The sequence below is a fragment of the Chaetura pelagica genome, unplaced genomic scaffold, assembly GCF_000747805.2.
Source record: "Chaetura pelagica isolate M959 unplaced genomic scaffold, ChaPel_1.0 scaffold66, whole genome shotgun sequence".
Taxonomy (NCBI): Eukaryota; Metazoa; Chordata; class Aves; order Apodiformes; family Apodidae; genus Chaetura; species Chaetura pelagica.
The window spans coordinates 709,640-736,465 of record NW_009953811.1 but is presented as its reverse complement, the minus strand read 5'-3'; the positions used below and the strand labels follow the sequence as shown (position 1 = coordinate 736,465).

The 26,826-nt window shown below is 38.7% G+C and overlaps 1 protein-coding gene across 1 annotated transcript in view; it reads left to right on the top strand.

Annotated features, from left to right (window-relative positions):
• Positions 1-30: 30 nt before the first annotated feature.
• The window catches only part of PCLO (piccolo presynaptic cytomatrix protein), a 333,240-nt gene continuing 306,444 nt past the window's right edge, over positions 31-26,826 (top strand). Inside the window, exons 1-3 of the mRNA XM_010001252.1 lie at positions 31-158; positions 6,788-7,979; positions 22,194-23,582. Of these exons, the coding sequence (XP_009999554.1) occupies positions 94-158; positions 6,788-7,979; positions 22,194-23,582 (2,646 nt within the window). The 5' untranslated portion in view covers positions 31-93. The remainder of the gene's footprint in view (positions 159-6,787; positions 7,980-22,193; positions 23,583-26,826) is intronic.

Genomic DNA, 26,826 nt, shown 5'->3' with positions numbered 1-26,826 from the left:
CCTGCGGCCCCCTTGCAGCGCCTGGTCCCGGCCGGAGTGGAGGCGGACCTGAGCCAGCTGAGCGAGGAGGAGAGGAGGCAGATCGCCGCTGTCATGTCAAGGGCGCAGGGGCTGCCCAGAGGGAACCTCGCCGGCGCGGAGCCGCCTCCCATGCAAAGGCATGCACGGAAAATCTCCCCTTCTCCCGCTCCTCCCTTCCCCCCTTCTCCGTCTCCTCGCGTTGGGGCGGGGGGCGAGTCGCAATACGATCTGGGCCCGCTACCTCGGGATCAGGCATTGCATTTTGCTGGCGGAGGGAGGGAAGGGGGCGGCTGCACGAGTGCGGACACTGGGACGAAGCCTGCACTCTCCCAGCTTTTCCCACTCCGGTGGTTTGTAATAATAACGACGGTCCTCGGTTCCTGTGGGCTGCGCCCTCTCCCCTTGCCTCCCTCCGCACCGATCCGGAGCACGGGTAGTTTCTTTGGTTAGGGAGGGGAGAGATTTGTAGGCAACATTTCGGGTTTCTCTGTGTTTGTGTGTGTGTGCTTTCCGTGGCTGGAGTGCCCCACAGCTCAGATAGTAGCCAGGGAAGCTCTCCCAGGGCTGATGGGTTCTGCAAGATTCTCGTTCTGCAGAAAGAGATTCTTGTTGAATCTTGGAAAGCTTTTGGGCATAATGTATTTGACAGCCATTACTCTGCCATTTCTTAACCTCCACAACTATCATTTGGCTTCATTAAATAGTAATGAATTGAGGAGGCCTGTTTCGGTCTATTTTTTCCCCTCTTATTTTTCCTTCTCTTCTTCCTCCCGCCCTCGTTTTTGTTGAAAGAGAAAATAGAGGCGAAATAATAGATTTATTTGAATGCCACGAGATTCAGTATTTTGGATAGTGATGGCTTTACCTCGTTGTGCATCTGCCAAGGCTAGGGCAGTTTCCTTCCCCTTTTTCCTCTCTGCCCGTTGGTAAATTCGCTGCCCGACGTGCAACAAGCCGGTTTCCCCGCCTCGGCCCGGGGCCGGTTCGCTCCGTGGGGCCGGTTCCGGCCGTCCCCGCTCGGCGCCCGCCCTGCCCCTGTCCACGGTGCTGAACACGCCGCTTCTCCCTCCCGGCGTCCAGGGCCTCCCAGAGACGCCGTCTCTGTTGCTCGCCCTCTGCCAGGCTGGGTGTGTTGTTTGTCTTGAAGGAGGATGCTGAAAGGAGTCTACTCGACCGTTCAACACGGTTCTTGACCTCACCCTAGATAAACGTATATTGAGTTTATATAATATCAGGTTTATATAAGTGAATTCTAGAAGAGAAGAAGGGAGGGTGGGACCAAATTCATCCTTGGGTAAACTACTGAAGACATTTGGATTATACCTGAGATGATGGTCACCATTTTTTTTTAAGGCTAGATATCAAATCCTCCTACCTTGTCTTGCAGAATTATTAAACAGATATTAACACTGTATATGAAATATATTTTTCCATTCAGTTCAGGGTTCTACCCAGCTTCTATAGATGTTAATGAAAAAGAAAAAAATCATGTTGGTTAGTTCTGTGAAACTAAACTAAGAATTCCCCTTGGTATAACAGTCTATAAGCAAAGACACAAAGGCTACAAAAGTTTATTGTTTCATGCTGATGTTCCAGTAAAAAAAAAAAAAAAAGATAAATGTACTTGGAAGATTTTACAACAGGCTAAACTCATTACAACGTGAATGTTACTGCATTTATAAGTGGCTACTTTCCTGCACATCTATTTATGATATCAGAAACGACTTTGATCTTGTTAGCATACCATATTTTCACTCCATTTAAAGGAAAAGCCCTCCATATTTGTGAATTACAGCCTTTTAACTTTTAGTCAAAGTTGACAATTTAATATTCAGTGTGATAAGTTATCAACTAGGTTTTTATATTCCCATCACAGCATCTTTGTGCCTGCCACACTGTAATGAGGTTACTACTTATCTCTGCTCTTGCGTTATGGCTTTACTAGCTCTTCTTGCACAACTCTTGTTGCTATTGACATCTACCAAGAATAAAGAGAATAATTATTCAGAAGCTCATCCAAACTCTTGAAATAAGAGTTCTAGTGGCAAAGGATCAGCCTCTTCCAGATTACACCTTAAGTAAAGAACTACCCTGTTGAGACTCAAATTCATTAGCTTCAAGCCTTTTTTAACTCTGTGTGGCCAAAGAAATCAGATGTGGAAAATACCTCTTAACTTACGCTCCACAACTGTTGTTTCCAACAGTTTTTTTTCTAGCATGGTTATACCAGTCTGAATGTTAAGTGACAGAAACAGTGGTTAAAAGATGAAGTAAGTCTTCCAGTTTATGTAGCTTTGCATTATGACATTGTCCCTCTGTTGTCTTTTTTTTTCATGTTGTTAATTGGATTTTTCATCTCTGATTTCCATGATAATATTAGCTGCTATCATGTCATACCTGAGAGACTAATTATTATTACCCATTCTACGTGCTTTTATGCTCATTTCAAAGTAACCCAAGTCTTGAAGTGTACAAATTCCTCGTGGTTGATGATATCCTGATGTAGGAATTTTGGAAACGATGGGCTTTTTAATATTATGTAATGTATGTACCAGGAAACATAGTAGCACTTTTACCACCATAAAATGTATGATGTATCTGCTATGACTTCTATAGGCTTTGAGCTTTTAAATCTTCAAGAATGCAGTAGCTAAATAAATGCAATTAATATTTATTATACATTTTTGTATTAGCATTTAGATCTAGAGCACCTAATGTGGACTGCCTAAATCAATGTACCTTTACTTTTTTTTTTTTTTTTCTTTGAAGATTTGATTCACTAGGTTCCAGTCAGAGTTTGTGATGCTTAGCTCCTATGGAAGTCATTCTGTCCTATTTCAGTTACCTGTCTTGGGAAAACTCATGGTTAGGAAGCTTAGCTGAAACACACACAGTCAATTTTTTAAGCGTGTTCCAGATGTTCTAGCTTCATTGAATGATGCTGTTACTGTGTCAGTGTCCATTTGCTGAGGAATTGTTTGACATAATCTCAAAGGACTAGATGACCAAATGGGATATATGAATGATCTAATGCAGTTGGGTGTTGGTTTTTTGGTTTTGTTTTGTTATTTTGTTGATTTGGTTTTTTTTCCCCAGTTCATTAAGTTGTTCACAATAGACATTAACAGAACAATAAATAATCTTTGTCCTCTATTACATCTTCTATATTAAGATATCAAAGGACTTCACAGGTGCATAGCCTGCCTGAAAAATGGTTAAGTATTCTAAAGACAGAGAAATTCACCCTCATGTACACACAGACAAAACCAGGAGATATAAGCTGCTGGAAGCTGCTGTCAGAATGGAGAAAAACAAAAGTCTTTCATCCTGGACTTTATTTAGAATGGCATCTTTATAATTTTATTGTTGTCCTTAAATGAAGCATTTATAAGGTCATTTATAGAGTGACCATTCTTAGTTATATCCTGAAAACTGTCCATAGCAGGTATTAATAAGTTATTGGTCATTCAAGTTTTCAATCTTTTCCAAGCTCTTTATCTTGAAGATTGAAGGGCTTTCAGACTTCTTCATCCCTACTAATATTAATTAAAAGTAAAGAATGCAGAGGACCTGACATGAAGGCTGCAGTATTCAAGGTTCCTCCTTATTGAAATCTGTGGTTAAACTTACCAATAATTTTGGGATGACAACTTTCAGGACTAGCAGGATTGCTTCTCCTCATGGCCTCATCAGTTTCATTTTATGGGCAGCTGTAGGTTCTGGGTCAATAGCTTAATTTTGACACTAAACTTGACCAGAAGTTAAAATGGAAGCATCCAGAGAATAGACATTAACAGAAAAAAAAAAAAAAAAGTCTTATTGAGTGTCACATGTCTGAACTACATTTATGGTGTATTTTTCAGAAGAAATATACATTTTTGCTAATGCCATCACTCTAATGACTTTAATAAAAAGGTAACCACCAGGGCTGTGCAAAACTTTATACATATCTTGTCTGTAGATACAAAAAGATATAAACATCTTAGAGTTGTCTGGTTATTGCATTTCTCTTTGAAACTATTTATACTGATGAATGGGAAAACAATGCCTTTTAAAATAGGTTTTTATAGTGATGGTATTCAAGTACTAGACCATAGTCTTATTAAATCTCCTCTTGATTCCAAAGTGAGCTTTGATTTGACTGTAATATTCATGTAAATAAATAAAGATGAGCTTTCTGAATCTGGGCCAAAGTGAGAAGAAACGTAGCAGCACAAAGAATTGTTTTGCTTGTTGAGTCTGGATTGAAGACTTTAAAACAATGGCAGGTTTTTCATGATTCAAAAGGTTTTAAAGTAAGAAAATTCCTGTCAAATAAATACAACATTTTTTTTGAGGATGTATTGTTTTCCAGATTATTAAAATTGGTCAATATCAGTTGGTAGCTGGTTGTAAAATAGTTCTAGAAAAGAAAACTTTAACTTACAGCTACCTAAAACTAAATGAAACTGGTCCTGGCTTTTGACAGAGATAACATTTCTTAAGAAGCTTGTCTTTCCAAGGCTTTTTCTTCCACTACTTAACCATGCTCTGTCTTCATTACTTAGAAATTTTGTTATGTGTAGAGACAAGAAAAGTGTGGTCTTCAGAATACACCAGCAGCCTTGCAGAATCACCTGGCTTTTTTATTTCCTAGATTAATGGGTTTTAATCTCATTTCAAGTCCTAACATCTGATCAAGTGGAAATTTATGGAACACATTATTTTATAAAATGAAAGCTGGAGGAGAACTCTGTTCCAGCAGGGTTTCACAGTTACTTCTTTTTAATGTCCTAGTTCAATTTCTAAAAACAGTTTTACTTTTTTGTTTGTTTGGTTTTCTGGTTGTGTGTTTTTTGTGTTGTTTTTTTTTTTGTCTTCCACCTACACACTGTATGGTTTGGGTATGATACCCTATTTCCTGACCTGAGTTTTAATAGTACTATTGATCCTTTTTTTCCCCTTGTCTCTCTTAGCAATGTTGTAAAAAGCTTTCCAACATTTTAAACACATGCAAACATGAATGCTGAAGGTGTACCAGACTGCCACTAACAAAGTAGTTGAAATTATTTCACTTAGTAAGCACCCCCTCTTCAGACAAACCTAGAATGCCTATCTAAATAGCAAGAAATGGAACTGTAGGTAGACCTACCTAGTAGCTAATGAGAATATAAAATTGTTCTTATAACAAGCAAAAATGCTAAATATCTGAAGGAATTAGATTATCATTGGGCTTTTCTGAATTTTCCTCTGTATGAATTATAAGTTAATGTTCATTAATGTCAATGGGAAGACACCTACTCACTTCCATGGGTTCCACATGAAGATTGTATACTTGCCACTATTGCAGCAAATAATTTTACAAGAACAGGGAAGGGTAAATAGAGTTATGGAAGGCTGGAAATAGTTTATCCTTAACAAGGATTTCATGTAAAAATTTTTCATTCACAAAAACATCAGATACAAGATTGTGAGAAAATCACATGCTGCGAGAATTACAAGCACAGAAATGGCTACCACATAGCTTTGGTCTTTTATATTGCCATTGCTAGGTATGTAATGAAAACTCTAAATACTAATCAGAAGCAGTAGTAAACACATGGTAACATTATCAGTGTATAATACATTTTTCAATTTGTCTACTGTATATGATCTTGCAGACTTTTGAAAAAACTCTTAAACAAATCATGCAATTACTGTTTTATTTCTATTTACTTAACAAATACAGTCAAATGTAATGAGTGATTGGATGTTTTCTTTTGCTTGTGACTATCCAAGAATAAATGTCATATCTGGAAAAACAAGATTAAACAGTTAACTGGATCTCTCTAAGTGAAAACTAAAAATTTTATGTTTGTAGCACTGAAGAGAACACTATCTTTCAACAAAAGCATAGTGGTGGCACAGAATAGAGAATTTTCTACTATGCCACATATGAAGACATGATCTTGATTTTCGTTCCTGCATTCTTAGTTTTATTTTCTCCTTTATGAAAACAGAGCAAAATGTTATTGTTAGAGAACTGGCAAAATTGCATATGTAGTGAGAGTTTTTTTTATTGCTGGGCAATGTGAATTATTGGGGTGGTGCTGGGAAGAAACAACATGAGTTCTACTTAGGAACAAAATGAAACTTCAGGACTCATTCTGTAAATTGGCATCTGTTTTATCTGATTGAAAATTCTGATCTGTGAGTTGATGGGTGGCAAAAAAAATACTTTAGAGAAGCTTATACTGCTTAGTGTACCTGGATTTTAGTAGTTTAAGTCCTTGCTGCATATTGAATTGTAAATATAACCACATTTTGTACAAGTAGCCAAAACACAAGTACATAAACTTTTTCTGTTGTGCTGTGTTTTTCTTGTACAGCTATGCTTTGATCTGCTTATTTTTTGACGCCTCTGTTTTTTTTGACTCTTTTCTGTCTCCCCTTGTTTGTGTCCCAAGGTATAGAGTGGAGAGTTAGTCATTTGGATCTTGGTAAAATAGGAAGTTATAGCTTAGAGTTTTTCAGATTTCTGAAGAAAAAATGACCTGGTTAAGTCTTGTTGTCAGATTATTTTTAATCAGTCTATGAATATTTGTAAAAGCCTTTACTGAACAATAATTTTTATTTAAATACTTTTTACATGTGCCCCATGTTATAAGCTTTGATCTTGTAAACACTGAGGCATCTGTGAAACTTCAGTGTTACCAGAGAACTTCCAGGATCACAAGATATATCTTATTTTATCTAATTTTTCTTGTACTCTTCATTATTTGAATTTTATTTCATTTTCTGTCTGCAGACATCCCGAGCTTGATACAAGCCACCGTCCCAGGCAACCAGGTAAGCCTCCAGATCCAGGACCACCAAGTTTAAGTAAAAGCAGAACAGTAGACGTGCTGAAGACAGAGCAACGGGCACCTGGTCGGAGCCCTTCTTCTATTAGTCTAAGGGAATCAAAATCCAGGACTGATTTTAAAGAAGATCAGAAGCCAAGTATGATGCCCAGTTTTCTCTCAGAAGCTAATCCATTTGGTGCAGTCACTTCAGTTGTGAACAAATTCAATCCTTTTGATTTGATATCAGATTCAGACTCAGCTCATGAAGAAGCTGGTAAGAAACAAAAAGTTACCCAGAAAGAGCAAGGGAAACCTGAAGACCAGAAGGGTGTTGCAAAACATCCAGCTCAGCAACCATCTCCAAAGCCAGCTGCTCAACAAGGACCTGTCAGACCCACCCACCAGAAAACTGAGTCTTCCAAACCTGTGCCTCAGCAGCAGCAGCCTGGGGAACCAAAGCAAGCTCAGAAACCAGGCCCTGGTCACCCAGCAGACTCTAGGCCAGATCAAGCAAAACAGCCACCCCAGCCACGAGGATCACAAAAATCTCAGCCCCAACAGTCGGAACCAGCAAAGCCTGTTCAACAACAGACTTCTGCAAAACCTTCATCAGGCCCAACAAAGCCATCACCACAACAACCAGACAATGCTAAAACATCATCCCAGGCACCACCTCCCACAAAACCATCATCACAGCAGCCAAGACCTGTAAAACAACCATCTCAACAGCCAGTACGGCAAGGAGGCCCTGTAAAGCCATCTTCCCAGCAAGCAGGGCCTGCAAAACAACCATCACAGCCTGGACCTGGGAAGCCACCTCCACAGCAAACAGGGCCTGTAAAAGAAGTGCCACCACAGGCAGGGCCTACAAAGCCATCTTCTCAGACTTCAGAGGCCACAAAGCCCCCAGCACAACAGCCAGGACTTACAAAAACACCAGGCCAGAAACCAGAGCCTGAAAAACCCTCCCAGCAAAAGAAAGTCAGTGCAACCCAGCCCACTGAGTCTGCCCCAAAGAAAACCTTCTGTCCTCTTTGCACGACCACTGAACTGCTGCTGCATGCTCCAGAAAAGGCCAATTACAACACGTGCACACAGTGTCAAACTGTAGTCTGCAGCCTGTGTGGATTCAATCCTAATCCTCATTTAACAGAGGTGAGTAGTTTTTAAACTAACTTTCACTACCAGAGCACAAAATTAAGTTTACTTTCATTATGCTGAAACATCAGATGTGTTACAATGTATCCCTACAATCAGTTAAGACCTGCTCAAGTGAGTTGAAAAAATACCATGCTATTTGGGAAAATTACTTAAATGTAAAAGGGGGTGAAATTGTGAAAAAAAATATTATAATGGTTCTCAGTTTGTACAATGTTTAGAAGTGTGTTCTCATTTCTTCATATAAAAAGAGGAGGAACCCCAATGTGACATTTTTGCCATTTTCCTTGATTTTAAGCATTCTCTGGCTAAGTTTATAATCTGCCCACAATAGTCACGTGCTAATACATTTATAAATAAGTAAAATTTGCTGCTATCAGAACTAACAAAGCCAGAAAATATGAAAACAACTCTTCATAGTCCCAATGTGTGTTTTGGAAAAGGATGTGGGGTGGATTTGCTTTGTAAATGTGTGAGTGTTCATTAGCTGAAAGCTTGAGTCCTGAGTTTTGACTTGATGATAATCAGGTTATTTAATTCCTGTGGGATGCTAAGAAAGAGATCTCTGTGGACTGATTCTAACCTTGATCATTGCTGTAGTTATATAGCATAGAAATGGCATAGAAAGTAGTATTAGGATTTCGATTGAACTCATTTTAACCTGATGTTTGCAGTAGCTTGATTTATGTCGTTATATATGTCCATGTTCTTTGCTTGCTCAGCATGGTAATAAGGCTTCATACGAATGTTTGATCTGTTATTGCTTGAACAGCTTCTCATATATCCTGATATGCTAATTTTAATGCAGTTTTCTATTTGTTTTTGGTATCAACACTTTTATTGTTTTATAGAAATACAGAGTTTTAAATGTCTGAAATCTGAAATCTGAATCTGACCAGACACCAAAGATAACTAGTGATAAATAGCCAGAAGCAGTATTTAGGAAACTTATTTTTGTCTTGTTTCAGTATTACTTTAGCTGATCAGAGATGCTGACAGGAAGAAGTACAGACTGCTATTATATTTTGAATCTGACAAGTAATAACTCTAGATTTAAAGTGGAATAATAGAATTACTGTGGCTGAAATGGTCCGCTGGAGATCATGTAGTCCTGCTTTCTGCTCAAAGCAGGGTCACCTAAAACTGGTTTCTCATAGCTCTTTTTAAGTATCTCCAAGGATGAAAACTCCATAGCCTCTCTGGGCAGCCAGTCTGCTCAGTACCACAGTAATTTAAAAACATTGCTAGCAGTTAGATTTCTTCCCAGTGCACATATTTTTTGGTGGTACTTTGAGGTGGGTACCTGGTAACAAACAGCAAACCTTTTGTATCCAGCTAGTATACTAGGTACTAAGATGTTGTTAAAATTGTAAATTTATACCTGATACTAGTCACAATAACCATTGGTAGCACACTGCATCATTTAGAAGTGTACTATTTTTTTTGAGTTTAGGGAAATTCAGGATTGAAATAGTTGGCATTATTGCTTGGATTGGAAAAGGAGTGACTTGAACAGCTGTGTGCAGAAATTTCAGAGTATCTGCAAGTAACCAGGTGGTCAAAGATGTATTATCAGGGTCTATATAAGGAAGGAAAAGTCAAAAAGCATGTCATTCAGTTTGGGATAAAAAAAGGTGTATTTATTTATAAGAGACAGGAAATGTGATGCATTTATGTTAAAGAGGGAATTCTGTAAGAAAAATGTACTTTGAAGTTCTGACAGAATGTTTTTAGATCAAAATTTTTTATATTTATTTATGGGTGCCAAGGTGTATATTTCTGTAATGTGCTCCTGGAATCTCTTGTAACTCCAAGTTTGTATGCCTTAAAAAATTTCCTATTTCCCATGGAAACAGTCGACAACTTTGGTATGTTCAAAATACATGGATTTTGAGAGAGAGTTTATGTAGGAAGATCTCAAAGTATTTGGAAATTCCATGAATAACGGCTAGTTTTTGAAGCAGATACTCTGCAAATATGAAATTCAGGACTTTAAGACAATAAATACAGCTGCATTTAATACTAACTGATTGCATACATATGTAAAAGCAGATTTGAATTTCACATTACACATTGAAATAAACACAGGATATGCATTTATTTAATGAGGAAATAGTTTCAGTAAACGAAGGTATTGGGCATCTAATTTATTCAGCTATTACTTCCGATCTCCTGATTCCCACTCAGACTTTTCTCATTTGCTCAGCTTTGCACCACCAGCTGGCTTGCTGAAACTTCATTGTGGGTGTCCTGCTCCAATCTAGTGAAGTGCAGTGAAAATCACATCTGATTTTATTACTGAACAGTTGGAGCAAATTAATAGAACCTGCCATGGCACACACAAAATTTGACTTATTTCAGTTGCAGAGGTCCCCACTTGAGTTATTGTAGAACTTCCCTTCTAGTTCCCCCTCCCCCCCCTTTTTTTTCCCCCCAATATTTAAATTATTAACAAAAGCTTCTGATTCCTCCTTTACACAATCTTTCCTGTCTAGCATGAAAATCGTGGATTTTGTCTTAGCTGTCATTTTTCTTGATCATGGTGCAGTTTTTTTCTGTGGCTTCTCTTATTTTAAGTTCTGAAGTGTTACTGACCAAAACTCCTTGTCTCTTACCTATCCAGTTACTTCTTATTGTTATACTTTGACTTTTCCTGCTCTTCTTTTTGTCAAGTTTCATGATTCTTCAACCCTGTGTTGTGCCTTTTCCATGCCCTTTATAGCCACTGTTTTTATTTCTTACGTTAAAGCCCATTACTGATTGGAAAGCAGTAATTTCAAATTGGATGTGGGCAGAGTGAAAGACAGCCATTTAGAAAACAATTTATATTTCTTTTGTTCTTTAACATTTTCCCCTTTACAGCTGCTTCAACTATCTTCATCAGATATTCTTACAAGTTTCTTACAAGATAGTTGTATCTTCATAACAGAGTTAGTTACTTTTCTAATATCAGTATCTCCAGTTTTCTATATTTCTATCTGATTCTGGAAAGAACAGAGCAGGCTTTGCGAACTGGCTCAGGAAGTAGATTTTATGCCTTGTAAAACCATTACAAGAAGTGCTGACTTTAATTTTTTTAATTAATTATTTTAATTTAAACCTCTATTTAAAATGCAGTATTACATGCATTCTATCTGCTCTAACTCACTGGTGTGTGTCTATAAGAGCAGAAAGTGATATCTGTATTGCCACAAGGTCAGATCCCTTGAACTGCTTCTCTGAATCATCTGACATTGCAGTCCCCTTGGGAAAGAGGGGTAGTTGGTATTTTGGTATTGTTCAGCAGTCTAGAGAGAAAACAGACCATACATAACGTGTTCAGGAACATATGCCTCTAATCTGTCTAGGTATTCACACTCTGCTCATCACCATGGCACATGACTGCCTAGCAACAGTTGCATAAAGTAATAGGGAAAATTATATAAACAGCTTTGATGACTGGCAGTCTATTCCATTTTACTTCACATACATCACAATCTTGTAGCAGGTGTGTATTTTACTACATGGTGATTTATTTGTACTAATTTTAAAAAATATTATTTTGCCAAAACCACTCCCATGAGCCCTGAGCAACAGAAACTAACATTTCTCAAAGAAATACTCAGCCCTCTGCATCAGGTCAATGGCAGTAGGCTTTCTGAAAATGGACAGAGAGAGCTGAGCAACTGTCCAGTTTGTTCAACACTTCTGATAGTTTTTGATAAAGCTAGGCAAAAAAAACATTTAACTATTAGTTAAATCTAAATGATCAGTGCATATGCTCTATTGCTGGAGTAAATTTTCATCCCCTGTACGCTAGTTATTGGAAGATACACACAACACAGACTGAACCAGGGTTGTAAAAATAAATGATTACATTCTTAATGATGGACATCTGTGAAGTTATGATCAAGTAGAGTGTTAAAGCTGTTGATATTGGAAACCTGGTTGTGGCTCCACAAGCCCACCCTTGATGACTCTGTGTGCATATGTGAATGCCTATCTTCTAGGTAGTTTTTAGGAGATATTATTTTTCGTGTATTTTATCTACATCCATCTGGATTTCACCCCGTTGTTTTAGTATACTTTTGAGAGACAATTTAAAATTAGTCTTGGAGCCAGATATTATGTTTTACTCAGATACTTATTGAATATTGTGTATTCAGAGAATGTGAAGATTAGTATAATGATGTAGGATTTGCCAGAAGTCAGTTCTAAAAAATATTTTATTGGTTCTGACTGTTTTTGGAACAACATGTCAGTATCAAAGTTGTCTTAATCCTAACGGAAAAAAGAAGAGCAGGGAAAAAACCAACCAACCAAACATTGAGTCTCTTAAAGTGGAGTGTGTAATTTCAGGTCCAGTAGAACATTTTATTGGATTTACACTTTTTTAAATTTGGCCAGCAAGAGTCTTTTTTTTTAACACAGTCTGAAAATATTTTTGTGTTTTTTGTTGTTGAAATTTTTTTTTGGTTATGTCTGTTTCTTTTTTCTTCTGATAGAACTAGGAATTTTCTGTGTCAGTTGCTCTAGGTAGTACAGCACTGAATGTTCACTCTTTTTTTCTGCATCCATTTTTATGAACAAACATATTACAATCTTTGCTGATCAAGGTGTCATGATTTGTGAAAATCCTCATAATGGTTTTCAGTATTTATATTTGTTTTCATTGACATGCCGCATCTCTGAGTATCCTAAACAGTAGCAAATACTTGGGCGTGGAGAATTTTCAGTGACTAAAGAGCATTTAAGCAGTTAGAAATGCATTAATTTTCTTTAGTTACTATTATGAACTTGCACAGGGAAAGGTATAGATATTAATTTAAAATACTTTTAATATAAGGAAGATGACTCTAATTCTTCTGGGGAATCCAGATTAGTTTTGCTTATGCTTACAACAAATGAATAGATTTGGTGATTATGTGACAGTAAAGGAAGCTATTGATTGAATTGAAATATTCCTTGTGGTTTACAGTCTAGGCCTTGCTGTTTTGCAGTAGTGCATAAGAACCAGAGTGCAAAATGGAGTGGAAATTACAAACAAACCCTGCCCATCACTGTTGTTAGTGACATGCCATAAAGTCTAAGCTTTTTAATACCAGGAAAAATAGCTTTGAAACTGTGTGCCTTATGTAAACTTAAACTGGGCTGAATTTCCAGGTTGTTATAAGTAATGTAAAACAAAGCAGAAAAAAAAAAATTAGGACTTGAATCTGACCATCAGCTTTTGTAAGTTGCAAAGAAGCGAGTTAAGACCCAACAAAGCTTTTTTTTTTTTTTTTCCTTTTTTTTTCTTTTAAACTTCCTCCAAGTATTAATTTTGGTATGAACTGTTAACTGTGCCAAAAAGTAAAGCTATAGCTGTTTTATAAAAGAGGATGGTGCTTAGTTTGGGTTTAAACTGATCAGAGAGCAGATTCAAACAAGCCTTGTTTAGTTGTCCTTTAAAAAGGATCAAAGTTTGAAATATTTTCGTGTGAAATACTTGGTTTTGGACCAAAGAGTACTTACGGTGTTTTAGTGTTACTAACACATCAGTTTTAATGGAAGTGGAGATTATTTGCAGTGTCTGTGATCAAATGAAGTTAGTATGGCTGCTCTAGCTCTGCCCCTAGCTAGGACTGCCACATAGGCATTTGGGAAAATTGTAAAGATCCTCAAATAGCTGGATTATGGAAGTTCAGAATATTATTTATCTGGATGAAATATTCTTAAGTACACTACCACACTTTTTCTCCCTTAGAGGAAGACTATATGGCTACATTTCTGCTTTACATTTAGGATTAGATGTATACATTTTTCTTGCTTTTAAGGAAGGAGTGGAACATAGGGAAAAACAAACGCATATGCATGGCATACAGTTTCTCAATTTTTTAATTGGGCAATACTCTACAGTATGTTGAAATGCTTACTCATTAGCCCAGAAAACTGTCCTGTCCAGTATTTAACACAAGTAAATAATAAATTAATCTGCATAGCTAAGGATGTTAACTGCAGTGAGCCATCTGTGCCAGTACTGCTGTTGCTCAGCAACTGTAATTTACTACTATGTTAGGCCATGGGACGTGGAGATGCTGTTTGCTGGGTAATCACTGGGCAGGAAGCACAGCCCATCCCTGCTCTGGCCAGACAGCATAATCCGTTGTCAAATCCCAGCCATGTTCACTCAGATGCACTCTGTGGAGCACAGATGAGCTTTTTTAACCTTTTCTTTGCTGCTCTCTTGTCTTGCAGTTAATGTTTTTTGTAAATAAATCACATGCTTCTAGGATATTAAATCTAGATGCAGTTAATGGAAGCAATCGGTGTTTGTTGCAGTGCACTGAGCTGTGTTTGAAAGTCTTTTTCTTTGTCCTATGAATGAGGACAAAGCTGAAACACATACTTAGCTATAAAAATAACTTTTCTATATTCTGACATACTGATTAAAAAAAAATAATTAAAAAAATCACTATTTATTGTTTTGCTTTATGATTCTAGTTATATACACTTTAAAATTATGGTTCCCCAAACACTTATAGTTCATATGTAATCAATAAATTTTTGTATTGGTAATTTAAACACAGTAGTGGAGTATGCTTTAGCATTGTGATAACTGCATAACAGAATTCATCCATGTTTTCACTAGTTTTAAAATAGCTAACATTTAAAAATAGTCTTTGAAAATGTCTATTTAAAAAGTTTGCTCAAACAGTTTTATTACAAAGCTACACTGCTTGGAACCATTGCTGTGGTTTGTGGAATGGACGCGAGGGAAAATGCTGCTGACTAGAACCTAGCATTGTTTTTGTGAGCATCTCAAGTCAGCGTTGCCTGTTGTAAAATCCCTAGTTAACTTCCTTTCAAATATCAGATACAGAAAGCATATATTTATTTTGCTATGATAAGCTATTTGCCTCAAATGAGGATCAGTTGCATAGTGTGTACAACAGTTAAATGTTTATTTCGCTGTACTTAGAATAGCTGAGATCTTATTCATGGAAGGATGGTGTAGAAGGAAAAAAATGTCTCTAGTATTACCCAGGCTTGTTTAAAAGACCTTTTCAGTTGTATGTTAGCATACTAATTTAGGAGGTTCTTTTGATAGGAATTATTCCTTTTTTTATTCAAAGCAGGATTTTCTGATCTAGTTTCTTGTCTTTTACAGTATTCAACCACCCTACATGAAGCTGCTTAAGAACACAGGCTGAAGTGTTTTATTTTTCATGGTTCTCTCGTTTTGTTGTCAGAAATATCTGCTAAGAGCAAAATCTGGTTTCACTCCTCTCTAATATTGTCAAGAATCAAATACATTGGTATGTTTTCAGACTAGTAAATGATTTTGTCAATAAAACTTGGGGGTACTGCTGAGCAATGCCAGCAAAGTCCATTTAACATTTCTGTGGTGGCAGAAAGGGATGTTAATATATACAGATCTTAAAGTTATTTTTTATAGTACAAAATGACTGGTCTAAATGAGAATGAGATTCATTGCTTTAAAATGTGGCTCTGTTTGCGAAAGGGCTCTTAAAATGGCTTCTGAGAGCTACATTCATGTTGTGTGCCAGCAATTTTTATATGAAATATGTTCAATTTGCAAGTCAAAATTTCTTTCTCACAGTACATCTGGAATCTTTGATTAAGTGGGATTCTTTTCCTCTTCTGCATCATCTGCAGGCATAGAAATAAAGCACACCAGCCAATGTGCCTCACTCTCTGCTTTTGATGGGTTTGTGTCGTTAGAACGAATTTTAACACTTTTTGCAGAAAGGAATAGGCTCCAGATTACCTTCATTTGTATTGGCTTTGTTTGAAATAAGGAGAGCTGAAGTGTAACTTGTATTTGTTTTTGAAGTCAACTGTTAAGATTTTGAATTAAAAAAGAAAGTTGAGCTGTGGAACCTGATGCTATAATTTTCTTCAATGTCGTTCTCCATTGTTGTTCTTACTAAAATACTGTCATTAAATTCATTTGGTGCTCCCAACTCATAGTTTTTATGAAGCTTTTTTAAGCTTCATATTTAAGCTTCATGTCTGATCGTGACATAAAATGTATTTTAATTACTTACTTGTTCTTATGAGGGCATATAGTTTCTACATCAGTGAGTTAGAAAGCCAGGTAGCACTTTCTGTGGCCAGTAGTTGAAATCTGTACAAAAATGATGCATAAAACCTGTAAAATTTACAGTCCTAGTCATGACACTCAATGGCATGGGTCTCAGTATGAAGAAAATAGCTTTCTTCTAGAAATAAGACCTATCCCCCACCCCTATTTGTCACTGTAGAAATAGACTGCTTGGGATCTTCAGCATCACAGATGAATCTCCTCTACAAGTAGACAGGAACTGCAAAAGTTTAGGTGTTGCCCTGGAAACTTTCGCCTTTTAATTCTAGGTAGAGATCTGAGGCATATGGAGAAAGAAACTGGAAAGTCACAGAACTGATGTCCAGGAAGATCTTTAAGAATAGATGAACATTAGTATTTTAGGTATTGACAGCAGCAGTAAGTTTTACTTCATTTGTAATACCATGTAAGAACATCTGTATTTAACAGAAGCCTGCTCCCATTAAATCTTACGTTAAATTTCTGTAATTGCAGTAGAAGAAACAGGCAAGTGTTTGATACAAAAATTCATCATGTAGCACACTTAATTTTGAAATCCTGAAGTTCCAATCACAGAACTGCAGTTTGTGCAGATCTGTATTTGTTTGAAGATGATGTGTGTAAGGTATAGTGACTTGAGGGTTTTGCCACTTAATTCCTCCCACTGAAATGCATGGGAGGGATTTTATGTATAAACCATGAAGGTTTAAAATATAACATGCTGAAGTAAATAAAACTTCCTACATTTTCTATTTTGAAGTTCAGCTGTAGGAGTAGCTAAATAATTTTGTTTTAAAGGCTTCAGTTTGATACTGAGAGTACATTTGTGTGTAGATATGTATAAATTCTTTTTTTTTAAGGTAAGGAAGGAAATAGCAGTTGAGAGTTAAGATTTTGTCTTCTGCACAAGTTTGTATTGAAAACTGTAGCACAGAAATAGCTTTTGTTCAGACTCCATTTAGGCAATTGGAATCCAGACACCTTAAATACAAGAATGGTTCAAACTTTTTATTCTGTAGCCCCACCCAACCCTACACTTGTTTCCTTTGGGGCCTTAAAGGTGTCGTAGTGACTTGATTTCTTGGATGTTGGGTGAGAGAATGAGAACAGGTAGTTGTCTGTTACTGCTGTAGTAGTTTCATCTGTTGATCTTAGAGTATAGCACTTTCCATTAAAAAAAAAAAAGGGGGGGGGGGGGGGAAGAAAAAAGGGGCAAGTGGAAGTGTCAGAAAGAAACATGAACAATGAATCATGAAAAGTGCATTGTCCAAACCTCTGTAGAATTTCTGTGGTTAGTTGGAAAAGACTTTCCTCACTTAGGCCCATTAAAAAGCTCCTTACAGGATCCTATTTTTCTCCACCATGTAGGGGAGGCCCCTTCCTTAATAAAAGAAATCTTAATCACTTTGCCGAAGCCAGAAAGCTGTGACAGCAGAGGTGGATATTCAGAGTATGTGGCTTAAGTCTGGTCTATGATTAATTTAACCTTCTGGAAAACCCTTAAGAATTAATCCAGAAATTGTATTAATGTGTATCTAATTAAGCTAAAATACTGATATCTAAAATCAGATGTAAAAATTAAGATTTACTTATTGCAAGTAGGGGACTTGTAGGGGAACTGATCATCAATCAAACAATGTGGGAGTTAAGATAAATGTAATCTTTGCTCAGGTCCTCTGCAGTTGTGAACTTAATTCCTTTCATAATTCAAAGCAGATCTTAAGCATGTGTTCTGGTTTTGTTTCAGTTGGTTGCACATTTTAACTGTCATTTGCTACATGGGTTGCAAGTAGATAAGCAAATTGTTTAAACAATCTAAAAAATTGCACTGAAAATGTAAGAGAAAAACAGCATTATTATGAGTGGTAACTTAATGACAGTGACCTTACATCTGGGGTTAAAATATGGCATCTTTTTGTGAAGCTGTTAGTAATAGGTGGGATCAGACCCAGTCAGCATGGATTCATGAAAGGCAGTTCCTGCCTGACAAAACTGATCTCTTTTTGTGACCTGATGACCTGACTATTAGACGAGGGAAAGGCTGTGGACATTGTCTATCTGAACCTTCAAAAAGCATTTTACACTGTTCCCCATAGAACTCTCATTAAAAAGCTGGCTGCTCATGGCCTGGATGAGCACACGATCTGTTGGATCAAGCACTGACTGGACAGTTGGGCCCAAAGAGTGGTGGTCAATGGAGTCAAATCCAGCTGACGCCAGTCACAAGTGGTGTTTCTCAGGGCTCAGATGTTTCTGTTTAACATCTTTATTGATGATCTTGATAAGGACACAGAATGTATTATCAGTAAGTTTGCAGATGACATCAAGCTAGGTGGGAGTATTGATCTGTGTGAGGATAGGGAGGCTCTACAGACAGACTGGGGTAGATTGGATCATTGGGCTAATGTTAATGGTCTGGGCTTCAACAAGGCCAAGTGCCAGGTGCTGCACTTGGGCCACAACAACCCCAGGCAACGCTACAGGCTTGGGAAAGTGTGGCTGGAAAGTGTCTGGCAGAAAAGGACCTGGGGGTTCTAATTGACAGGGGGCTGAATATGAGCCAGCAGTGTGCCAAGTGGCCAAGAAAGCCAATGGCATCCTGGCTTGTATTAGAAATAGGGTGACCAGCAGAAGTAGAGAGGTGATTGTCCCCCTGTACTCAGCACTGGTGAGACCACACCTGGAGTATTGTGTCCAGTTTTGGGCACCTCAATTCAGAAGAGATATCAAGGTTCTGGAGCGAGTACAGAGGAGGGCAACAAAGCTGGTGAAGGACTTTCATAAATCTTATGAAGAGTGCTTGAAGGAGCTGGGAATGCTTAGTTAGAGGAGACTGATTGACCTCATCAATCTCTACAACTAGCTGAAAGTATGTTGTAGAGAGGTTGTGCTGGTCTCTTTTCACAGATAATTAGTGACAGAACAAGAAGGAAAGGCCTCAAGCTGCAATAGGATGGGTTTAGACTTGATATTAGGAAAATTTTTTTCACAGAAGGAGTGGTCAGACACTGGAATAGGCTGCCCATGGAGGTGGTTGAAGTCACCATCCCAGGATGTGTTTAAGGGTCGTTTGGATGTGGTGTTGGTGGACATGATTTAGGGGACAACTTTGTAGAGTAGGGATGATGGTTGGACTTGGTGATCCTGAGGGTCTTTTCCAACCTGAATAGTTCTATGATTCTAATAGCAAGCTCATGCTCTAGAGTGTGTATATACCATGTTTATCAGAATAATAGGAATAACTGTGTTTTAGGAATCAGCATCCAACTTTTTTTTGGTTTTTTTTTTTTTCTTTTTCTACTGGAAAAATGAATGGCTAGCAAAGCACACAAAAAATTTGAAATTGTTGCCTCAGTCCATGATATCAGAGTTCTTCCCTTCCAGTGAGCTGTAATATTATGCAGACAAAATCTGTCTTTGCATGTTGTACTGCCAGATTCATCCCATGGTGTATGGTAGAGATTTCAGACCTGAATGAGAAACAGGATCCAGAGATCTTCATCCTAAGGGAAAAGGATCTGAGTCTTACATCTGTATCCTCCTAATCGCAGTTGCCCTCTCATGCAGTGCTGTGTGCAAGTGGCATAGCTGGTACCCTGGGTTTCACACATAGACTAAAGAAAATGAGCAGAGCTACAAATTACCTGCTGAAGTATCTACTTGCAGGTGTAGGCCCAAGGGACACTGTGCCATATTGAATGGCGTTTTTGCTGCCTATAATGTTTCTGTTAGTGATGGACAATGTGGAAAATACCACGTGATGCTTCCTGTGCTTTTTAACCTAATTGATCCTTCCTCAGATAGTAAGGCTTTACAAAAGCAAAGGTAGGGATGACCACTTAGGATTATTGTATTTCTCTGTCTTATTAGAAAATACAGTTTCCCTCTCGTATAATACTTACTGGAAGGAGAAAAAAATGTTTTGGAATTGTGAGGTGCCAAAATTTACAAGAAACATGGGTAATTACATGATTTGCCTTTTTTGCACAAGTCTATGGGGCTTGATGGGATCCACCCTAGAATACTGAGGGAACTGGCAGGGGAGCTCACTAAGCCTCTCTCCATCACTTATCAACAATCCTGGTCAACAGGGGACGTCCCTGATGACTGGAGGCTGGCTAATGTGACGCCCATCTACAAGAAGTGCAGGGCAGCCAGGGGATCAGGGCCAGCCAGCATGGGTTTATGAAAGGGAGGTCTTACTTGACCAACCTGATCTCTTTCTATGACCATGTGACCCACCTTTTGGATGAGGAGAAGGCTATGGATGTTGTCTACCTGGACCTGAGTAAGGCTTTTGACACCTTCTCTCACAGTATTCTCTTGCAGAAACTGATGAATCATGGCATAGACAAATGTACTCTTCACTGGGTAAAAACCTGGCTGGATGGCCAGGCCCAGAGAGCTGTGGTAAATGGGGTCAAATCTAGTTGGCAACTGGTCACCAGTGGTGTCCACCAGGGCTCAGTGTTGGGCCAGTCTTGTTCAATATGTTTATCAATGATCTGAATGACAAGTTTTCAGACAACACCGAATTCTGTGGGAGTGTTGTACTGCTTGAGGGTGGGAAGGCTCTACAAAGGGACCTGGACAGGCTGGATCGGTGGGCCAAGGCCAATTGTATGAAGTTCAGCAAGGTCAAGTGCAAGGTCCTGCATTTCCGTCACAACAACCCCAGACAATGCTACAGGCTTGGGGAAGAGTGGCTGAAAAGCTGCTCAGCAGAAAAGCAGGAATAGCGTGGCCAGCAGGAGTAGAGAAGTGACCGTGCCCCTGTACTTGGCACTGGTGAGGCTGCACCTCAAATAATGTGTTCAGTTCTGGGCCCCTCATTATAAGATGGCCATTGACGTGCTGGAGAGTGTCCAGAGGAGAGCCACCAAGCTGTTGAGGGACCTGGGGAACGAGTCGTATGAGGAGCAGCTGAGGGAACTGGGGTTGTTTGAAGAAGAGGAGGCTGAGGGGAGACCTCATCACCCTCTACAACTGCCTGAAAGGAGGTTGTAGGGAGTTGGGTGTTGATCTCTTCTCCTGAGTAAATAATGGTAAGACAAGAGGAAATGGCCTGAAGTTGTGCCAGGGGTAGTTTAGATTGGATATTAGGAATAATTTCTATACTGAAAGAGTAGTCAAGCACTGGAGCATGCTGCCCAGGGAGATGGTGGAATCAACATCCCTGGAGGTATTCAAGAAACATGTAGATGTGGCACTTGGGGCATGTTGTAGTGTCTGAGGTTGTGGGGGTTTTTTGGGTATTTTTTCGTGGGGTGTGTTTCTGGTATTGTGGGTTGTTATGGTTTTTTTTCTGTTGATAGTTGGACTTGATTCCAACCATGACGTTTCCATGATTTTGTGATTTTCTCCTCTGTGTTGAAAAAAAGGGGATCCATTGTATACAGGCATGCAGTAATTATCCTGGAAGCTTCTTTCTATAATAAAGGAATTTTGGCAAACCTAATTATGGCTCTTAAAAAAACCATCAGGGCTCAGGCAAGGCTTCTCACTGTTCCAAGTAAAGACGTGGCCTCAAATTGGTGGTAAAGTATGAATCTCTGTAATATATGGTGTCCATTAACACACCTCTGTGCCTGATTAATTGAATACATGTTTACTGCCAATACTTGTGCCCTGTACTTTAAACCATTACCAAAACCTGAAGCTGCACAAAGGGGTTGATAGATGTATGCTTAAAGGCAATTATGCATTTACTGTGTTTTAATTCGATTATTGTTTTCTGTCAGCAGACTTGATGTGTCAAACTATTTTAGCACTATTTGTCTTTTTTTCTCTTTTCTGGCAAATTACTGCTATAAGTGAATCACTGCTGGGTCCTATGAAATTCCAGTGTGTTTTTCCCTTCTGCTGGGTTTTTATCCTCCAATATTCAGCTGTATGTGAACTGAGTGTAAAGCCAGTAGCCATTGGCTCAGCAATAGCCTGAAGCACAGGAACATTGGGAAGAGTGAAAAAATTCATTGCATGTTAACTGCAAAACAGTATTAGTGGTAATACTAATCTTTCACCTTTTTACACAGAAGTCTGAAATACTGCAACAAGCCACACATTAGAATAGCCTATTATTCTTATGTTGATTTTATTAACTTTTTTATTATAATACCTTTAAATTTATTTTTTTTTTCCTACAGGTTAAGGAATGGCTCTGTTTAAACTGCCAAATGCAACGGGCATTAGGTGGTGACCTGGCACCTGGGCCACAGCCACCTCCACCCAAACAGAAGACACCCATTCCACCTTCCACAGCTAAAACAACTCCCCAGCCACAGCCAGTTCAAAAGAAAGATGCTTCTCCAAAACCTGATCCTTCACAGCCAGCAGAATTGAAAAAAGTCCCGCCACTGAAAAAGCAACCATCCTTGCCTGGATCTCCCCCTGTAAAATCAAAAGAATCTCATGCTGAGCCTACTAAGGTCTCCCAGCAAATAGAGCCTACTCTCAAGTCTGATCAGACCAGGCCAACTCAGGCTGAAGATAAGCAAAAATCACCCAGCATAGAGAAGCCTGTGATAGACACTGTGCCTACCTCTGCAGCACCAGGGCCAAAACAGGATTCAGCAGGTCCCAAACTTCCACCAACTCAACAGAAAGCAGCAGATTCCCCAAAGCCAGAGGCTGCCAAACCATCACAGGACACACATCCAGCTGGGGATAAACCAGATTCCAAACCCCTTCCACAAGTGTCTCGACAGAAGTCGGATCCCAAGCTTACGTCTCAGCCTGGGGCTAGACCAGATGCTAAAACTCAAAAGCCTGTTGAGGCAACACAAACAAAAGATGATCCTAAAAAGTTACAGGCAAAAGCAGCCCCAAAGCCTGATACCAAACTAGCTCCCAGGGGCCCACAAGTAGGGGCAGGTCCAAAGCCAGCATCAGCACAGATGGCACCTCAACCCCAGCCACCTCAGAAAACTCCTGAGCAATCAAGGCGTTTCAGCCTTAATCTGGGAAGCATCACTGATTCCCCTAAACCTCAGCCTACAACACCACAAGAAACAGTTACTGGAAAACTCTTTGGATTTGGAGCTTCAATCTTCAGCCAAGCCTCAAATTTAATTTCCACAGCAGGTCAGCCAGGATCCCAGACATCAGCCCCACCTCCACCTGGTCCTGCAGCAAAGCAGCCCCAGCCTCCATCACAGCCTCCGGCCTCTCAGGCAGCCCCCAAAGAGGCTGGTAAGGCTCAGTCTCTTCAAAAAGATGTTCCTGTAAAGAAAGAAGTCAAGCCTCTTAAGACTGAAAAAACAGAAAAAGCAGATAGTGTTTTAACAACTAAAGGATCTGATTTAGAAAAGAAACCTGGTTTGGCTAAAGGTAGCAAGCCTCAAGCTGCTGAAGCTAAGAAACCTGCTGCTCTCTCAGAACTGGAGAAAGCCAGCCAGCCTGAAGTGTCTTGTCCCCTTTGTAAAACTGGACTAAATATTGGTTCTAAGGACCCCCCCAACTTTAATACGTGTACAGAATGCAAGAAAGTTGTGTGCAATCTCTGTGGATTTAACCCAATGCCGCACATAGCTGAGGTAAGGTGATGGATTCTTATTTACCCTGTGTTCTTACCTGCAGCCTCCCTGTGCTGGGGAGACCAGTTTGTAGCTATTGAATTTTTGAAAAACATCTGAGTATTTCAGTATGTGAGGGCTTTTTAAAATTAGTATCTATTGGATGAAACTTGGGTCAGTAGTTAGAAAGGACTTCCATTGTATTTTCTGCAGGTTAAGGGAGTCTGTTTTGGCTGGTTGCTAGGTTTTTGAGGCATATACAGGTAGTGAATTATGGTTATGAACTCTTTTGAAATTGGTGCTACTACAATATAGTGAACTACTGTACTTCCTGTCCATCAGTATGGTTCAGTATTGTACATTAGTGCGTGAGCTTCTTTAATCAGTACCCCTGATTCAGAGAATTACTGAATTAATTAATTATTGATAATTGAATCAATTATTGAATTGTTATTCCCTTCCTCTCCTGTTTATTATATCCCTAAATTTATTCCATTAATCTCATTCAGACTCTGGAGTCTTTGCACGTGCTGATGTACTATTAGGAAGGAAGGCTGAAGTTTGAGTGATACTTGTGTGGTGAAATATGTAATTTTTTGGTCATGCAAAGTTCACAGAGTCACTTCATCCATTAAGGAAAGTGAGTCTAAGAGTGCCTTTTCCATGATTGACTGAGACAGATCCAGCAGGGCTAACTTATATTTAAAAGAATTAAGCAACTTATTTTTAACAATTTTCTCACATTCCACATTTTTCACCTCCTTCCATTCTCATAATTTTTTTTGGCAAGGGGATTGGAAACTTTATACTAGTTTAACTGAAAGGTGGAGGCACACCTTTTGCTGTATCAATTTGACAGGTTCAACTCAACAGAAGCAGACCACCTAAAAATAGTTTTTTAAATGTGTAAATGGTTCTTTTTAACACATGAGGAAAGTGGCTGTCAATATTGTGTCTTGGAAATCTGAATGAATAAATTAGAAATGGCTCCCAGGATTAAAGGTTATGACTTCTTTGCATTAAGGTGAGAACTAATGTTGGGAGAAATAGCAAGGTGTTGGGAAAATATTGCTTATGTTGTCTTCATATGCTTTTTATGGCTTGCTTTCTGGAATATACTATCATTGAAAGGTATTTGTCCTACTATAATAAGCACATTTTATCTAACTTATGAATGTGTTGTTTACTGTCTTTGTGGCCATTTAGGTCAGAAAGAAAGGTCTGAGAAAACAGGAATATTGATCAGTGATTGCAAGCAAGGATTCAATTGACTTTTAATGTTGTTTATATGCTGAATTCCATCGAACACTCAGAATCCTTATCACTGTCCAACCCCCTGTCCCATGCACACGTGTATGCACACACACATGCACATGTACTCAAAGTTACTTAGGTTTTGAATATGGAGAAAATATGGGTGACTTTCTCCAGAGGCACTCTAGTATGCATCCAAAGAATGCCACAAAACCATGATGTGTGAATTTTGGGAAACAGAAAGCTAAAATGATAACTACCAAAGTCCTGGTGCATTGACTTATACAGAATTGAGTTAGGTGTGGTGGTGTGGGACTGCTCTGTGATGGGCAGAGTTATACTCTGCATTTCTTCTGTTTAAGGCAAGAGGCTGGTATTCTGTTTCTTTTTTCCCATTGCTGTTACTGACAGAGAATTCTCTCTGTTTCCATGCTTTGGAATATGCAGGCTCGAAATGCTACTGATTTTTTGTAGTTTGACTTCTATATGTCTTTCTTTGCCTTCTTTTTTTTGCTCCTTCTTCCATTTCATGCTTCCTTATACTATGTTGCCATCTCTGTCCACAGTTTTCCATCATATCATCTTTTATCCAATCATTTTTGCTAAAAATTGGCAAACTGCTTTTTCTTGATAACAGGAGTGAGTTTGTTTAGCTGAGGACACCCTAAGTTTCCTTTTCATGAAGGTGGGTGACAGAAGAGGGAGCTCATCCTCTCCTCTCCCAAATGAATTGTGTAAAGAATATATTTAACCTCAGACAGCAATGGTTTCCCTGTATGTTGTATGTACCTATAACATGACAGAAACTTGATGACAAGCAAATAGTTTATGGTCACTAGCATTTTCTTTTCCTCCACCAAACTTTTCTAGTGTGTTGAATACTGTCTTGGAAGTTTTATTTGCTTGTCTAATTTTGGAGGGTTAGGAAGGAGAAACAGAAATGCTTGTTAAAATTGGTCGTTCTGGTGCTTTTCTACACACTCTTTTACTCCTATATTCTGCATTCAAAGAAAAGAATGTAATTCCAGAAGGCTGTATTCCCTCTTGGCCCCAGAATGTGTTCTGGTTGAACAAACATAATGAGTATTTTACACTTGCTTTGGGCTTGCAGCTGTATCACAATGATTTGAACAGTGACTTATGTATTATCTATATATGGTTTTCTTAGTAATGGCTAAAATTAGTTTAGTTTTATTGACTTAGTGATGGCTGAAACCTTGTTGCCAACAAAGCTGTTATTGGGCAATATGGTAAGAATCAGTCCCATAGAGCAGGAAAACCAGTGTTTCATGAACAAATGAGAGAGCAGTGTCTGAACTCCATAGGCAATTATACTTTGAGATCTTTCACCAGGGAGTATCTTCAAGGCAACATGGTGCTGTACTGTGGACGTGGCTGAGAGTACTTTTAAGGGAAGAAAGAAGGTGCTTTCTTACAGTGGCCATTATTTGTTCTTCTGTGACAGAAATAACTTTCAAAAAAGTCTTTAAGCTGCTGCAAACAGTTGTCTAATAACCTCTTTTCTGCAGAGAATAAGAGAACTAGAGTTTTACCTAGTCTACATCAACAATGTGCTATTTACTTCAGAAATTACTCTGATTTGTGCAAGCTGAGAATTAGACTAGAACACGTTTTCCTAAAATGGGCTGATTGTTCTTTTTCTCTCTGATTTGTTGATCCAGCAGTTATTTACTTATAGTAATTTATCCATGAAGCAAACAGCCACAAATCATTAAATAAATGACACCTGACAGATTTCAGAGACCCACAGGACCATGTGCACCCTAGTGCATTAGACTCCTTATTCTGCCATTTGCTTAATAGGGAGGAGCACTGTTTACCAGCTTTGTAATTAGCTTTCCAGCTCAGGTAGTTGGGAGCAGCTCTATTTTTAGCAACAAAGAACAAGATAGTAACTGCAGAAGCCAGAAATGAAGTGTGTGGCAACGACCATTTTGTGCATTTAAAACTCAGTGAAGCTGTTCAGAATACTGAACAGGAGCGGAGATGG